Below are 18,706 nucleotides of genomic sequence, written 5' to 3'. Positions count from 1 at the left end.
GTGTAAGAACTCACTTCATTACTCACCCGTGAAAAAACTGAGGAACAGTCTTTCATTGTACAAACAACTGTTCAAATATTTTAAATGCAATCTTCATTCGACGCGTAAAGTGGGAAATAATTTATACCCTTACCTTGAACCTTTCAACAAATTACTTAGCTTGAAAAGAGTAGGTCTTAAATTTATAATTTGCAAGACAAAACACACAAGTTAAAATTAATTGCATGTTTTTTTTTTATTCGAACTCATTTTCTTATTAGTCTTAATTACATTCGAACAAATATGACAAACAAATATATTTGAAGATATACCGCTTTTAATGGCAATTAATAAATTAATAAGCTGTTTAATTTTTTTTTGAGATAACAAATAATAACACCCACAAATTAAATAAATAAAAGTTTAAAATTGTTATACTATACGCTCCATTTAAATAGCGGATATTTATTTTGTGAAAAGAAACAGACTTAAAAAGACATGAAATCGGGCACAGATACTACAGACAGATCTATTTATAAGTAGGTGAGTAACCTCTAAGAATAATATGTAATATTATTATTACATATTATTACATATTCTTATATATAAAATATTGCAAATAACGACAACGGTCTGATACCGATAATGTTTAACTAAATATACAATAATTAAATTTATTCGATGGTACGGCTTTAAGCAAGCCTGCCTGGGTATTTACGACTACCATGTACTCATCAGATATTCTAGCTCCAAATATCAATACTTATTATTATGTTTCGGTTTGAAAGGTGAGTGAGTCAGTGTAGGCACAAGGCATATAACTTGGTTCCCAAAGTTGGTGGTGGGTATTGTTAATATTTCTTATGGTTCTAATGTCTTTAGGCGTTGGTGTACTTACCATCAGGTGGCCCATTTGACAGCATAATTTTCATTTATATAAGTTTCATTGTCATATCTGAATACTTTTTAAATTCGTTGCTGTTTTTCCGATTCTCAAGGAATATTCAAGAAATATGAAGGATTGAATTGATCAAAATTGATTGCTGGATTGGAGTTTTAATATATTTTATCTCTAATTATACCTAGTTAAGTAAAAGAAACAAACATAACACACGTCACACGGTGACATGCGACACAGCCATTTACGACTTCCAAGGTATCGAATTTGTTTTATATTAAATAGATATACCCGTCCTCGTTTAAATAAGCAAACTTAAAACTTTAATTACTGAGCCATCAGTATGAAAAAATATATGTATATATGTTGTTATTAATTTAATAAAATGTTAAAATGCAAATTTTTTGCATATTAATCAATTATGTATGGTATTTGAATCATTTTCTCTGATAGACGCAAAAAGTAAAAATTACCTAATACCTTATGTATCATTTCATAACATTATAAACAGATAAAAAATAAGGTTATCAAATCGATTATTTTTTGCATTTATTATGCGATATGTTCACTGGTTTCATTTTTTTAAATATTCCAGTTCCAGCTTCCATTAATTTAATAAAAGCTCTTGTAGAATAATGATAAGCAACGATAACCAAGACACACACACTGTAGCGTGTTTTGAATTTAAACGTCTGCTACTAAATATAAAAAAGTGTATGTAGACATAAAATGAGAGACTAAAAAATAATATTTCTTTATATGGTTTAGAGTTTATCGACTAAAATCGTCTAGTTTGAACCCACTGTAAATTGACTAATTATATAATTGGCTTTGGATGCGGAAGGCGGAGGACCGGGAACTTTGGCGCACCTTGGCCAATCCACCTAGGCCTATGTTCAGCAGTGGACTACGAAAGGATGTTGATTGATTGATTGATTGATAATCTTTTTGAAAAAATAATTGAGTGTTCTTGATGTTTAATTATCTTGGCTCGGTACACGGCAGGGCTAACGGAGACTTCGAACGTCAGACGAGTAAGCGTAAGATTTCGAGCGTCAGATGACGTCAGCGTAAGAATCGCAACATTTTTTATTTTATTTATTGCCTATTTATTTATATTATAAATGTAAAGTGAACATAAAATATAGGCATTTGTTACTCGTATACATTTTTAAATTCTTCGAAATTCGACAATATCAAGAAAAATGTCTTGCGTCAACTTAATTTATTTTAGCGACGCTAGTTGACTCTTTGACCTGTAAGTCGACTTGTAAGTGCATACGAATCAGTGTGCATTGCATTCTCGTTAAATGAGGTCGCACTCAATTTACAACCTATACATAAAATATAAACAATAAACATGTGTGCACACAAGTAAAATATATGCGTAAACTTATTTGAAAAACAGACCATATATATAAACTACTATATCGCCATGCCTATTTTAATGAAAATATAACTATGTTTTATCCTTTACAGTCATATTATTTAATGTAGGTACTATTCACTTGGGAACTAAGATTTTACGTCCCTTGTGCCTGTAATTACACTGACTCACTCACCCTTCAAACCGGAACACAACAATATCAAGTACTGCTGTTTTGCGGTAGAATATCTGATGAGTGGGTGGTACCTACCCAGACGAGCTTGCACAAAGCCCTACCACCAGTTTTATAATTAACAATTACTTACTGTTACTTCATTACTTTCGCGCTGTTTAAAATAACATTACTTACATATACCAATATAAAAAAAATGACTACAGTTTTATCAGCCATTCTTAGTGTCTGATAATTTATTTTTTTTTAATAAAAAAAATTTAAACGACAAGCCAACCGAATAATTTGCAGACATATGGACGGATAGACCTAGTTATATAGAAATTATTAATTTTTTGTAACTTCATATTATGTTTCACAACTAACAATATAGTTTATTTATGTAATAATAACTGATTAATGTTACTAATGGCCGGGCAGGAAGTCTCTTGTTAATAGGAATATCCATGGAGTCAGTCATACTTGTTTTAATGTCTCGTAATTATAACCTCTGTATTTAGATATGTAAGTACATATTATAAACTTGACGTGGATTTCTAAACTTTTTATACTTTATAGTCCAAAGTATATACTTAAATCCAGCATATCCATTTCATGCCAAATTGTATTATTTTATTAATTGAATTGTTACAATTAATAAAGTAATACAGTTATCTGCGGGTTAAAGTCCCTATAATAAAAAATATACAATTTATTTCTAATCACTAGCACGCGAACTTGATTAATTAGCTAGCAAAGGTATAAATTACACGGAGCTTATTGCTCACGAAAGAAATGCTGGAATCATTTCGTTTATCTTTAACTAGATGGCGTCACTAGTATTTTACATCGCGCTAACGACATTCATTTCTCGAAGCTTAAGTAGTAGGGAATCGAAACGCTAACCATACTTACCTGGCGTAGGGGACACCGTGATCATGAAGGCGGTTCCCCCAGAGCGAGGTTCCACCATTGCACTGCGGTGGGGTTGACCTCTGCGATTATCCCTAATGTGGATAACTCGGACGCGCAATTTTTGGTAGTGGGGACTGCGTTCGCGCTATCCCCCCGATGAAATTTATATTGAAATCCACTAATAATTCTTGATAAATTAAAATGCGCATGAATTATATTAGTATATGAAAAAATATACCTGCCTCATTTCAATTATTAAAGTTGCTAAAATATTATTACTATCTTAGCAAAGCGAATTTAGTAAATCGATTATTGACTAATCATAAAAACTATAGATAAAGATGTTCTAGAAATATGTTAAAAACTAGAACTACAGGATGTGAGGATGCTTTTTATCAGTAAAACGTAATGATTCCATACTATTTGTATACCATTTTTTTGTTCTTTTAGCTATTCGTTAAGAACTCTAGGTAGAGTCATGGAAATGTAAATAGAATCTATTTTAGGCTTACAATGTTAAAAAAAATTATAATACATTTATGTTTTAATGTTTTATTTACATGAACTGGGTAACTTATATAATAGTTGCAACATAAAATATTATACATACGTACAGTTGCCAACTAATTAAATAATATTCAAAATTAAATTAAGAGGCACGTTAATCAATTATAAAATACATAGACTACTTGAGTAAATATACTTCTGTTGAGAAGTGGTTATTCTATGTTCGAACAATGGTAAGCTTTCGCTCAATGTTGCTGTGTTTTAAACTAGATGGCGCCACTAGTATTTTACATCGCGCTAACGAAATTCATTTCCCGGAGCTTAAGTAGTCAGGCATCGAAACGACAAGCATACTTACCTGGCGTAGGGGATACCGTGATCATGAAGGCGGTTCCCCCAGAGCGAGGTTCCACCATTGCACTGCGGTGGGGTTGACCTCTGCGATTATCCCTAATGTGGATAACTCGGACGCGTAATTTTTGGTAGTGGGGACTGCGTTCGCGCTATCCCCCTTATAATATGGTTATTATCAACTTGGGTAAAGATATTACAATAATAAAAGACGTTGTTATCATTATCATGATTTATTTTAACCCAATATCATCTACAGCGTGTTTTGTTGACTGCATCCTGTTTCCTAAAAACAAAAACAATTTAACCGAAAATAAAAACTTCAACTAGTCGCCTTTTATAATGTAGAAGTTTAATTAGTAACAGTCTACATTAACTTGCAACTGCATACCATGACTAATGATTTAATTAGAACACTCGAGTTTTTTTCCAACAGAAACAAAGAACAGATTAAAATAACCTAATTAACAAAGTAAAATTCGTAACGGATCCAAAGTTAAACCAGAAATAATCATTATTAGTCACAGTTTTTAACTAAAAAACCGACAATTATCGCTAACAAGCTTTATCTGTTAAATTAAGTAAAAATAACCATTTCCATGACAAATGCTTCATGCATATAGGCAGTATAGAAAAGAAACCGTGACATTAGTTTGCCGTTACCATTATAGACTCGCAAAATTATATGTAAATGTTAAGCCTCGAGTTACCTACATTATTTTAAAATGCCGGTTTTCGTTGCATTGCAAAGAGATGTCTCTTTTAAAACGTGAACAATACGAAAACATTAAAAATTCTAAAAAAAAATTATAATCCACGTAATTACATCATAAGTTGTATAATTAAGAAGCGACATTATCTATATTATTTTATTAAACAAATCTATGTTTATAAAAACAAAAAAATTATACAAAAATCATGTATCTATATAATAAAAAAAAAATCGAAATATGTTATTTTAAGATTACGTATAAATCTTACAACTCGAATCTAAAAACTGGTATTTACACATGGAGTGTAAACAGGTGAACCATACTTACTTAGCGAAGCACGTGGTAGCGGCGAGAGTTTCCCAGTTGTCTATGGTCTGCGGCATTCGACGGCCCTTCGTCTCGGGCAGCAACAGCGCCACGCACGACGCTATTATACCTATCACTCCTACTATGATAAGCGATAGACCCTCCCATACGCGATCCTGAAATGATTGGAAAATAATCTTAAAAAAAAACTAAGAGCAAAAGTTAGTCTTAAGCTATATATATAACTAAGTTTGTCCAGAGGGTGGATCTACCAGTTATCTGTCCGATAGCTGGTTGGAATCACTACGGGTACGCGACCCCGGACTGCTCTAGATACTAATGTCACATTCCTGTATCTTCCGTGATCACAGTATCCTCACCCCTCTCCTTGATACGCTGTTTCCCAAAATTATCCCAGCGTCACGCCAAAGAAGAAGGAAAACTAATATTAAACCCGGAGCGGTGCCTCCGTTTAGGCGTAAGCCAGTCACCTGCGGCCAAACCAGCACCACACGTATTGACTCGTCATTCCTGCGGATCCTGCTGGGGAGGAGGAGAGGGTGGCATGGGTACTGGGCAAGCCCGTGTTGCCATAAAGTCGCCTGCCCAGGCGTAGCAGCATCCACGGAGAGGACACTTCGCTCACCTGTCTTGCAGGTGGAAAACAACACGGAGAGTGGCTTGCTTAAATCATCTGACAAAGATGCAGAGGCCTATATATACCTAAGTGTATTTTACGCAAATTTCTACTACATTAACTTAATGCAATCACTAGAGTCATATTAAGGTAACAGTTTGTAAATATTCCTCGACTGTGTAATGCCTCTACTTTTGAGGACACCGCTTGGAGCTTATTCTACAATGCTGCTCCGATGTGGGTTGGTAGACACATATATGGCGGGTTGTCAGAAGACATACAGGTTTCCTCACGATGTTTTCCCTCAACATCAAACTCGAGATTAATTATAAACAGTAAGCTAATGAAAACTCGCACAGGCTAGAACTTATCCTGAACCATCATTGCTAATATTTTATTTTAGTTGACACATAGTAATGTAAACCTACTAAAAAAAATGAACAAACTAAACTATGATCAATACTCTAAATCAGCGATACTCGACCTGCGACGCGCCGGACTTTTGTGGTTGGGCCACTTAATGTTACTTTATATTGAACAATTTTAAATTTCAATGGTATTTATTACCAAAATAATTTTAATAAAACAACTGTTACGGCCATGGACGCTGCATAAATCCGTTGTTGTTTGGTTGTTTAATTTAATTCGTAACTATCCCGAAACCTATGAAATCAATACATAAATATTTTTGTTTGCGGCCCGCGACACCATGACTGACACGCGTTTGTGACCCATATAAATAAAAGGTTGAGTATCGCTACTCTAAATGAAAGTTCATAATAGATTTTACTCTTTCTAAGATTTATTTTAACTGAGAGAAACTTACTATAACTAAGGACTCTTATCATATTAGCTGTCTTGGATTACATCATGTAATATGTATTCATGCCGGTTACCAAGAAGCTTATGTTTTATTAATGTACTAAAATTCGTTGTACTAGAATTAATTTTGTACATATATTATTTTAAAACAACACATCTCATATGCCGATCGCAGTAACACAAGACTTATTTATATATAAAGGAATACAACTGTATACTATTATATATAATGCTGCCTGGAAATAAACTTTACCTATTTAAAAAAAAATACAGCTTTTCTTGTTTAAAATAATATAGGACTTACAGAGTAAATGATGAATGGAGAAAGCATGACAGCGGCGAAAGCGCTGATGTGCACAAAGGACGCGCCCGACGCGCGCACCGACGTCGGCAATAGCTCTGGTGTCCACTGAATCACAGTCCCGTACGACATGTTGTTGAAGAGACGTGCAGTCACTGCCAACGCTACTGATGCCATGCCTGAAACGTATCCGATATTATCTTTCGTAGTCTGTGATATATCCTGTTAAGGAGACGGGATTCATTATAGAAACGGGAAACATATTACTAAATATTACCCGTTTGTATTCTATGTGCTTGGTCAGCTCAATACTGAAACATACCTCGAGGAACGAAAGCGGCTATCAAGCATAACACTCCAGCTATCATCATTGGAGCCGTGACAAACCATCGGCGGCCAATTCTGAAATTAACATAATATATAGAAAAGCCGAGATGGCCTAGTGGTTAGAACGCGTGAATCTTAACCGATGATCATGGGTTCAAACCCGGGCAAGCGCCACTGAATTTTCATGTGCTTAATTTGTGATTAAAATTCATCTCGTGTTTGACGGTGAAGGAAAACATCGTGAGGAAACCTGCATGTGTCCGATTTCATTGAAATTATGTCACATGTGTATTCTACCAACCCGCATTGGAGCAGCGTGGTGGAATAAGCTCTAAAACCTTCTCCTCAAAAAGGGAGAGGAGGCCTTAGCCCAGCAGTGGGACATTAACAGGCTGTTACTGTTACTGTATAGAAAAGCTCTATTATACAATAAAAAAAACTTTTCTTTTAAGCAAGTCTGGTAGATATCAGTGAAGCTGAATCGATATTTTTACGCATAATCATTGTACAGTAAAGTCAAATCAGCTTGAAGCGTTTTTTCATCTGTAGTATTGCACCGTCAGCAGATAAATAAAAACATAAGCAAAGCGATACTTAATGAAATACATATTAAACATAATTTTTAATCATGAATTTAAATCATGATTTTCTTAGTCATCCTCATGCACGCTTTCATCCCATAAATCACATATGTTAATGATAATTCGTCCTGATATTGTTACTAGGGACTAGGGCACGCTTCTAGTCTGAAATTACCTTCCTACGTCATAAGAATAAATTATAACTGGTAACTAGCTACAAAATGCCGGAATAAACCGGTTTATTCCGGTTTTAGTTGTTTTACACTACTGCAACGCAACGAAATCTGTAAGATAAATCATCTGTATTTTAGATGTTATAAAACTATGAAATTGTTCGTATATCTAATTTCTATTTCATGAAAATTTATTCGGCTTAATAATTACGTTGATAAAAAAATCAGACAACATTTTTAATAACAATATTAAATGTTACTGTTTGTTACTTCGGTTTTTATGTTATTTATGGAGAACGCCTGACATGTCCAATACACTTCGCCGACTAAGCAATCCCCCATAAATAACGTAAGTTTACTTGATAGGAGATACCACGCACTCGTCAAATATTCTATCAAAACATCAATATTTTAGTATTATCGTGTTCTGGTTTGAAGGGTAACTGAGACAGTGTACCTCCAGGCACGAAGGATATAACATCTCAGTTCCCAATGTTTGTGGGATATCGATGTATGTACGGAATAATTAATATTTCTTACCGTTCCAATGTCTATTTGTGGTGACTACTTGTGATTAGAGGGTACATTTAGTAATCAAATAATCAAACCTGTCCAGTAACAGCACTAGAATTATGATGGACGGTATCTCCGTAAGCGATGTCACTGTGAACGTTAGGAAGAAGTCCAGGCCAAGGTTCTCTGATAACCTAATGACGCTATCGAACATCAACGCCACGCCCATAAACGAGATGATCAAAAATGTCACCATCACTCGTAGTGATGGCGTTTTGAATATCATAAAAACACTCTCTTCCTTTTCTTTGCTTTTGTTCGCTACCGCCTTTAAAAGAATGAAATAAATTTATTTTTAAAAATTAATTAATATCACTATATATATATATATAGTAGGGTAGTTCATGGGGTAGTTCACGGATGAACTCTTTATGATGTTGCCTAATCTTCGCAAATCAAGAGTTGCAAGAGATGGTCAATATCGGTTTTTTAAATTTTTATATGACGAAAATTATTGAATATAGCTGTTAGAACTAAAATTAATAAATGGATTTATTAATAATAATAATAATAACGGCTATTACATTTACTCACGGGTACTTACAATCCCAATTTAAGCTTTAACAACCACTTACTATAAAATTCTCCAGCACATCATCCGGTATCTTCGATTGGTTAATTCTTTCAAATTTCTTTAAAACCTTTACTGCTTCATCTGTTTTTCCTTTGCTTATCAACCACCTGAAATTAAAAAAAAAAATCGGTAAACGCCAAACATAATATTTTTAAAAACATCTATTGTACATAATGTTAAAATTATTTATACAAATAATAAATCGTTCCCAAACATAAATTATAATACAAATGAAGCGTATTCAAAAAACAGTTAACGCTTTATTAAAAGTAAAATACAAAATAAATAATAAATACATCTAAAAAAGTGGCAAAAAACGTTAAATATTTCATAAGCCATATATGTAATAAGACAAAAATATTACATCAGGTATTCCAAAATATTTCCGCTGATAATTAGTATACTACGAGTAAATAATAATAATGCTTGTGGTGATGTGTTTCTATTTGAAACGTGAGAAAGCGAACCTAATATAAGCATTAGGTATGGCTAGGAATGAAAATAAAAATACAAATCATGTCTCAAAACCATAACGTCAATATTTATAGTCGTTATCCGCGGCCGTGATCCGTCAACTAGTTTTTCCATTACACATATCTTATTAAAAGTCATTTAGACACTATTTAGGTCAAATCATTTTTGCGTATAAGGTAAATTTAAAGAAAAATACAAAAAACATTTATTTACCTAGCACTTTCAGGCACTATAAATGGTGTTGCCAACACTAACAGCGCTGGTAAAGCCATTGCCAACGATAGGAACTTCCAATTAGATATCCATAACGAAATCCAAGGCAGTAATAGGCACCCCCCTCCAAAGTACAAGGCAATCGATGTATTCGCCACTATGGAACGGTATTTTGTTCCCACATATTCCAGTACTGTAAAAATTTATTGCAAATTATAATATTTAAAATGATTTAAATTAAATGTATTTAAATTCCATTCAAATTAAAAACGATTCTTATTGTGTCAAAATAATAGTAATTACATTTGTTTGTTAAAAATGCAAAGACAAGACCGCATCTACCTATGTATAAATATCAAAGACAAAAGCTTTTAGGATTAGGATAACAAGGTTTTAAAGGACATTGAACCCTCTTAATCGTCAACTTCCTTTGGACCTTTCTCATTCTATTTAAAAGTAAATTCCTTTAATGGCTTATACTACTTTGAACAAAGCAAATAAATTGTAATTCATTAATATAGAGAATAAAATACCTCAGACGACCTTTACCATAAGCTGAACTAATATTATTAATGCAAAAGTAACTCTGCTAAGTCATTGAACTGATTTTGATGAAATTTTGTATGAAGCAAGCTAGAACCCCAAAGAAGGATGTAGGCTACTGTTATACCTTTAACCTTATATGTAATAAAGGCGCTTACCGAGAATGTACATCATTAAAAAGCAGCTGTCGCATGACATGCCGATAATAAATCGACATATTGCGAAATCCCAAAAATCATTTGTAAACATAGTCGCAACACCACCAATAAATGCTAGGAAGTTCGCCACTGAAAATGATTTAAAATATATATTGACAAACAATTAAATTAGTTCGCTGATATAAAATGTCAACTTCTTTAAGCCTCTTCCAAGCACTTTCACGCAAGAAGAATAGAAGAAAATAAGTAGTGAATGTATTCAAATACTAACTGAATATTCATGGGCTTAATTTGTGTTAATATAATAAACCTCGTACTCGAAGATGAATGAAAACATAATGAGGAAACCTGCATATGTCGGACAAATATCTGCCTGTGTATCATCTAACCCGCATTGTACTAGCATAAGTTCCAAACCATCTCCCTAAAGGAGAGGTAGCCTTAGCCTTAGTGGGTCATTTATGGGGTTACAATTATTGCGATCCTTTTCTTTTCTAAAGGAACCCTCGTAGCTATTTTTTAATGAAACCGTCATACATAATCATTTTACAGATTCAGGACACTCAGAGATGTTCATGCACACAAATGTGTGTCCTGGGTGGAAATCGAACCCACAACCTTCGGCGTGAAAGGCAAGTATCTACCAACCACGTCAACCGGCTCGTCATATACAATGTGCATGTATAATCCGTTTAAGCGTCCATAGCAATGGTTAACGGACCGCTGAGTAATAAAAAATTCACAAGATTAATAAAACCTGTGGCTGTTGTTGTCCCCACAGTTAACACAAGCTGAACGCTTAATTGAAGTAATAGTAGTAATTCCTTAAAACCAAGCATTGCTTTTATTTTTTAATCCACAATGGAATACGCACTAGAAGTATATGTCGTTATTATATATGTATTTACTTACACATAAGCACAGGTAGTCGTCCATATTTATCAGCCAAGGTTCCGCATAGAATTCCACCGACGATAGATCCAAAAAAGGAAATAGTTTGTGACCAAGGCACTAGGCTCGATTTATCACAAACCCATTCACGCTTTAACAATAATTTTTTTTTTTAATTGAATGAGTTATATTGAAAAACCTATATGAATTCACATAAGTATGTTTCTAATTTAAAATTGGCTCGTTTCTAATGCGTATTGAATAAAAATGTTCAAAGTTTCATTATGATCATAAACATTTTTGAAATGTCCCCCCAAGGCCCAGTATATGACTTATAGAAGGCCTTACACGTATACAAATTAAAAAAAAAAGCATTCATTCTTTCATTCATTTTGAAAATAGTCATATTTATGAATTGGTATATATTCTTTATTTATCCTAAGCAGTGATCATAATGAATGATGATGGTACCACTTGCCACATTATTTTTCTAAGCAGTGCAGATCGATGACGTGATGTATTTTAGCACAAACCTCATTAACAATGGTTGAATATGGTATATCTTCAAACAAGAACTCCCAACCATCCGAACATGGAATGGTTGGTGTGTCTGCATCTGGAGCTAACATCGTTTCCAAGACCTGCGTCCAATTAGCATCAAACATAAAACATTGGTCGTATTCCGTGTCCGATATTTTGGGAATAGACAGAGATCTCCTGAAACGAAAATTCACCTTGGAAACAAAATTTTCAAACATATTTATACTTTTACTGTTTTTTTTTTGTTTACTTACTTCTTTAGACAAACAGACGATAGGTACACTAGACACAATAACTACGTATGATTATGACGTCTATATAGTTTAACTGTCAATAAATAAAACAAGAAGAAAAAAAATATGTTGTTCCACTAAACGAACCTCAAATCTGCACTAAGGCCGTCTAACTCCGGCACACGACACCAATGTTCCTGAGGAGTTGCGGTTATAAACATCTGCCCGAAGTACACGAAGGACCACACCATACCAAAGGGCATCATTACAAGGAACAGCAGTCGTTGATATAGACCAATTTCTCCGACATGTTTTATGACCGTTTCGAGAGCTGACCCTATATCGACCTCGCTGTCTCCTGAGCCGTCTGCTATTTCATGCTCCTAAAATATTTTGGATAATAATTATACATACATACTAAATTTAATTTAGTATGTATATATAAAAAAGAATCATATAATATATTTTGTGTCTATTTAAAATGTAAATAAGTGTAATTTTCATTTTTTAGCAAAACACTACATTAAAGTAATACACGCAATAAAAAAAATATATAAAAAGATAGAAAAGATATTAAAGTTTCCTTTTTTTACAGAAAAAATAAAATTAGTAGGCGGACTGACAAATGGTTACCACCACATTGGCGCTATAAGAAATATTAACCGTTCCTTACATCGCCAATGCGCCACCAACCTTGGGAACTAAGATGTTTTGTCCCATGTGTGTAGTAACATCTACAATACGAAATACCAGAACACATATGTCAGTAAAAGCGATTAATACTCACTGTTTTATTTTGTGTAATGATTTCACTATTCGAATTCATTATTTTATTTATATTAAAACAAGCCACTCATATAAGACACTCAAACGTACTACTACCACGTACTTTGATTAGCCCAAATCTAATAATATGATATGAGAACTATGCGTATCAATTATAAATGATTATATTTTTTATAAAAAAAAAAGCAATCAAGCACGTATCGGAATCGCGTGTATAGTAATCCGTAATATTTCGTTTTGAAATCAAGATATATATGTGTATTCTGTGTTTTTTCAAAACCCCAACTTAATTGGCCTTAGATATAAATGTATGATTTTTATATATATTAAATATTTCTGAAGCACGATTTTTATATATAAAACTTTAGAAGCCATGCTTTTTAAAATTATAAAAATATATATAAATATAACATAACTTTCATTGACTGTACAGTAAATGTTGGTAATTACTAACGAAATGGTTAAATCGAACGGACACAAAAACCTTTGTTGAATTATTTAATTTTAATGAATACATTCATACTTTTTCTCTGAATCGTATAAATGTTGTAATTTGAAAAAATGTACATTGAAAAGCTTAATAATTATTTGTTAAGAAATAAGAATTATTAAAAATGAAATCAAGACTGCCTTCAATTTTATGAAAATTTGCCTCGATTCAGTTGTCAATCGGTCAATAACCTTTGTATAGGATATACTTATATAAGATACCAATACTAACAATTAACAAGCACTAACAAGGAAAACGGCTTATTTAAATAAATTCGATTATAGTAAAAAAAAGTAAAAAAAGTTCAAAACGATTTTCATCATAATCGAGCATAGCAATCAATCGAAAAAGAAACAAGGCTACATTTAAAATGCTATAATATGTAACTCAGTATTGTTATTACGGTCTATTTATGTACAAATAATAAGCAACCATATTTTAATATTGTATAAAAATTTCAATTATAAAGTTAACTATTATAGACTAGGTGTGCTTTGAATTCTTCTCTGTCTTTTCTAAGAGCATGAGAAATGTTATTGAATTCGTATATGAAAAACATTGCTTGGAACATATCAATTCGGACTTGACGTATGTTGATTATTGGCTATAAGATATATTTAATAGAGCAATAATAATTATCGAATCTACAATATGGTGATACGATACATTGATAATCGATTAGGATAAGGAATGCTATAAATATTTCCCATCTGAAACGTTATCCTCGTAGTCTTAGTACCCGAATCATAAATTACTAGTACTCTGATTAAACGACTGTTTCGTTAATAATTTATCAACATATACGTTAGTTTTTACATATTTTTTAATCTGAAGGTTATGCCTTATAAATGCTACTGAGCTTTAGTTTTGTTTTGCAAAAATGCTTATAATAAATACCAGGCGTCATTTTTAAGTTATTATATTGAGTACAATTATAATATTTTAAAAAATATTACTTTATTAAACAATTATTATGTACCTACATGTTATAGTTAATTCTGTTTATAATTTGATATAATTTACCATACTCAATTTATAGTAAAAACAAAACGCAAAACATTCCAGCACCATATTGGAAACATTCAAATACTAAGTAACAAAATATGTGTACAAAAATTAAATCATTTCTTTGCATTTTTAAAATTTTGAACTAACACTTTTAATATGCTTTTAAATATTTCATGTTATTTTATATTAAAGATGCTTCTATACTAGTAATTTATATTTAATACGCTATGATATTCTTACATTGAAATGCTCGGGATTATGAACGTTCATCGAATGACATTTACTTTGACTTGATTTTTCCGAAGAGTGAATCAGAATCAGTCGTAGTTTTAGTTAATTTACTTATATTTGTAATTCCAAATAAACGAGGTGCTACTTAAAAATTATTTGTGTTGTGTTAGATTATAAATATTAAGTGTTGACTCTTTAGGTGTTTTTACAAAGATATTGTTATTATATTTCGAGTTTATGTTGTAAGTACTTTTGTTTGCATATATGTCGAGTTGTGAATATTATAGAGTTGAAACGAATTTATTATTGTTGTCAACACGTGATCCAAGGCCGAGAATATGTCTCAGCTTTATTAGATTAAATTAGCTGCTTATTTTTAATCTTTCGCAACGGGTTAACGAGTTATATCGTGTAATCACTAATTGTTTTGGTTACGAAACGACCTTATTATCATTTGCTAAATATGTTTCCGTACTATATAATATCGACCTACTATACAAACTTTATCTCATTAAACCTAATTCCTTTATTTATGTATTTCTTTTGATAATTTCCAAATATATTAATGTAGTATAAATTTGATTTGGTCCTAAAAATATAAGTCGAATGTAAACAAAAATTAATTAGTATAATAAGTATTGTTCTTGAAGACTATTTTCATTTAAATTAATAATAATAAACTACACATTTCATATCACAATGATTATTTTTAATTAAAGTAAAAACAAATTATACAACCAATTTAATTTATTTATCCATGTCCTATTTTGATTTCTCAATAAATTTTATTACTGAAATTTGTTTAAAGTACCCACATCATTTGTTCGTAATACACGAGTATTTTTTACACCTTCCTTTGCTTTTTTGTGATAACAATGAATACACAGTCAATTTTAACAGTATATAACTGGTTATATGGTATCCTAAATTCGAATTATCCTGTAGAAAATCATATATTTACTTGTGAAATGTCTACAGTTAAACTTCTACACCATAATTTGAAACAAAATGTTGTATTACCATTCTCCGATTAGAATGTTTAATAACCTGATGTTATTACACAATGCCCAACTTAGATTTAAATATGGAAAACTCATATGTTAACATTATTTTTTAAACATAGAATACATCCTTGCTTCATACTGTATAATTATCTTCCTTTTGAAAAGAGATTATAGAAATATCTCCTTGTCTTTACCTTTAAAAAACTATAGGATATCACATAAAAAATATATCAAAACTATGTAAATTAAATGTAAAATCAAACTTTACATGAATACCCTTCAATACCCTATAAAATAATTCATTGTCTCTGTGTAGTGATGTTTCATTGATGACTAAGAGTGCATAATAGATCTTTTTGATTGAACTGGTTACATTTATTGATATTAAATTTGATCCAATTCCTATGTGAATGTATAAATATGAATTGATTATTTCCACAACAAAACTCTTGAACTTTGTAGGTAAATGTTTAAATTTATAGAGCATAATATTAATAAGTTATATTTTGTTTGACAATTTTTGTCTTTGATGTTTAATAGATCTGCCGAGACACAGTAATTGAATAATGATTATGATCCTATATTATCTTCAGCTTACATGTTTATTGAGAAAAAATTACAAAGGTATACTTAACTCTAGAAGAGCACTCAGCTAAAAACCCTAAATATATATTTCAAACTTTGATAGTCTATATTGGATTTCAGATTTCAGTTCCAGATCTTTGATTGCAGTAGCATTCTTGCATTATGTAAAAAAAATGTTCAAGTGGAGATGCATCCTTAATATAGTATTATTATATTTTCCTTTTAACTTTCTATAAATTTATTTTCTCTTGCAATGAAATGTTTCTTGTATTGCATTTCGTACAATATAGTATATATGAAAATTATATAAAAACTTATTTTAAATGAAAACTCTATTTACAAGAATCCCTGGTTATATTTAGATAATTATAAGTGAATATCTATTTTATTTATTAATTACAATACAAAATGTGAATTGAAGCCATTGAAATTTTCTTACTAATATTTAATAATAACTAACAAAGCAGTATTATAGATATTTGGTCTCACTTTGTGTATACATTTCACAGTTTTTTTTTTTTTTCAGAATGTTTAGTCATCAAGACCAACTGATAAAAGAAATTACGCTGTATGCAATGTAAGCAAGCTTAATTAAAGAGGATAGCACAGAGGAATGTGCTGACAATGCTACACACACTCCACACCTGCCTCCTGGGCTTGTTGGGCTTGTTGACCACCGTCCATGGCAGTGTCATTGTATACACCGAGGACCTGCCACACACGGTAAATTGAGCATGTATTTCGTTTATTACTACGTGTATAGACTGCTTTAGGTATGAGTACTAACTCCATGGTGTGAGCCTTTGACTGTGTTAATAATTTATATTTTACTGTGGTATGAATTGGACTTAACTTTAGGTATAAGTATATGCAACTAGATTATAAGGGTTAATAGTTTCATTATAAGTCAAATTACAGAAGAATATCTCAGTAAAAATTGATAAAGCAATATGACATGCAAAATACAGAACATGTGAATCTTAACCAATGATTATGGCTTCAAACCCGAACAAAGTTCTTATCAATTTTCATGTGCTTAATTTGATTTTGTAATTCATATCGTGACGATAAAGGAAAATATTTCCAAATCTGTCCCAACAGTGCAATGTGATGAATAATCTTCAAGTATTCTAACCCATAATATTCTAAGTCAAACAAAACCACAAAATCTTTAGTAACTATGTAGCCTTTTTTTTCTTTTTTTTAAACGCTGGAAAAACGCGTTACGCATTTCCCCCACGGGAACAGTAGGGGGGGGGGAATGCTGGGCTCGCCTGTGTCCATGGCGCCGAGTGCGCCCCGAACATCGGAATACCCACTAAAAAATCAGCGGTACCCTTTCCGTCTTTCCGTTTTTCCGTTTTCCGAGGAGCGCAACGGGACCGCTTTCGCATGCTACCGCGTACTATGTATTGCCTATTTCAACCACAAAAGGTATAACGATAAATAAACAACTTTGACATTGAATTTACGCGATATCATTGGTCGAGATATTTAATAATTTTTGATTTTCATAATGGATTCGTGAAAAAATGGCGTCTTGAATGTCAGCGAAGTTGTTACACTGTGCATAGATAACTGTTTGTGTGCATAATATAGCAGAGCTAGTAGCAAATCGCAAGGAAAGTGTAAATATAACGTTAGTTTATCTCTGCTCGTTCGATTGAAACGGTCTACATCTAGTACAATAAAATTATATCGTATAATATATACAAGCTTAGATGGCCCAGTGGTACGAACGCGTGAATCTTAACCGATGATAATGGGTTCAAACCCGGGCAAGCACCACTGAATTTTCATGTGCTTAATTTGTGATTATAATTCATCTCGTGCTATACGGTGAAGGAAAACATCGTGAGGAAACCTGCAGGTGTCTAATTTCACTGAAATCTGCCACATGTGTATTCCACCAACCCGCATTGGAGCAGCGTGGTGGAATAAGCTCCAATACCTTCTCCTCAAAACGAGGAGAGGAGGCCTTTAGCCCAGCAGTGGGACATTCACAGGCTGTTACGGTTACGGTACGGTATAATATATTCGAAGCACTTATACATATATTTATTTAATAACATACTTTTACAAAGTTAATGCCGATTTCTATCTGTTGTTTCTTGATAAAACATTGTAAAGCTTAAATAATGATTTACATAAACAAATAACTTTGTCAATAGTGACTATCGACTTGTCCCGTCCATGGTTTTGTGACAAGGTACATTTTGATAGCCTGTCATAACTATATCCGTCTCACTTTGACTATTGACATTTTATCATAAGCGTGAATAGCGCCGTCGACTGACATTTATGTTCGTTAAGACCGCTCGACCTCTCTTTCTCAAATATCTACGGAGGCAAAGG

The 18,706-nt window shown here is 32.3% G+C and overlaps 1 protein-coding gene and 2 non-coding genes across 3 annotated transcripts; 2 read left to right on the top strand and 1 right to left on the bottom strand.

Moving 5' to 3' along the window:
- Window positions 1–3,322: 3,322 nt before the first annotated feature.
- On the top strand, window positions 3,323–3,484 carry LOC126780116 (U1 spliceosomal RNA). Its single transcript, XR_007670435.1, has one exon. It is a non-coding gene; the product is annotated as a U1 spliceosomal RNA (small nuclear RNA).
- A 703-nt stretch (window positions 3,485–4,187) lies between these two features.
- LOC126780111 (U1 spliceosomal RNA) lies at window positions 4,188–4,349 on the top strand. The gene has a single exon (XR_007670433.1). It is a non-coding gene; the product is annotated as a U1 spliceosomal RNA (small nuclear RNA).
- An 81-nt stretch (window positions 4,350–4,430) lies between these two features.
- On the bottom strand, window positions 4,431–18,614 carry LOC126775066 (solute carrier family 22 member 3-like). The gene is made up of 12 exons (XM_050496802.1): window positions 18,600–18,614; window positions 17,135–17,203; window positions 12,395–12,594; window positions 12,008–12,191; window positions 11,495–11,625; window positions 9,883–10,035; window positions 9,197–9,302; window positions 8,657–8,889; window positions 7,290–7,369; window positions 6,971–7,146; window positions 5,229–5,383; window positions 4,431–4,474 (listed from the first exon to the last, which is right to left on the bottom strand). Exons 1-12 carry the CDS (start codon window positions 18,612–18,614, stop codon window positions 4,438–4,440), a joined length of 1,539 nt encoding a protein of 512 aa, XP_050352759.1. The 3' UTR covers window positions 4,431–4,437.
- Window positions 18,615–18,706: the final 92 nt, after the last annotated feature.

The sequence above is a fragment of the Nymphalis io genome, chromosome 2 (assembly GCF_905147045.1).
Source record: "Nymphalis io chromosome 2, ilAglIoxx1.1, whole genome shotgun sequence".
NCBI classification, from domain to species: Eukaryota; Metazoa; Arthropoda; class Insecta; order Lepidoptera; family Nymphalidae; genus Nymphalis; species Nymphalis io.
The sequence above is the reverse complement of the archived record's forward strand: the minus strand, read 5'-3'. Positions and strand labels throughout refer to the sequence as shown.

Bases quoted from the DNA above. Each gene is read 5' to 3' on its own strand.
- LOC126775066 (XM_050496802.1), bottom strand. The intron at 9,303-9,882 runs GTAAATAAATGT...TTTTAATTTCAG, and splicing joins ATAGTGCCTGAAAGTGCTAG to GTGGTTGATAAGCAAAGGAA. The intron at 7,147-7,289 runs GTATGTTTCAGT...GATACGTTTCAG, and splicing joins AGCCGCTTTCGTTCCTCGAG to GCATGGCATCAGTAGCGTTG.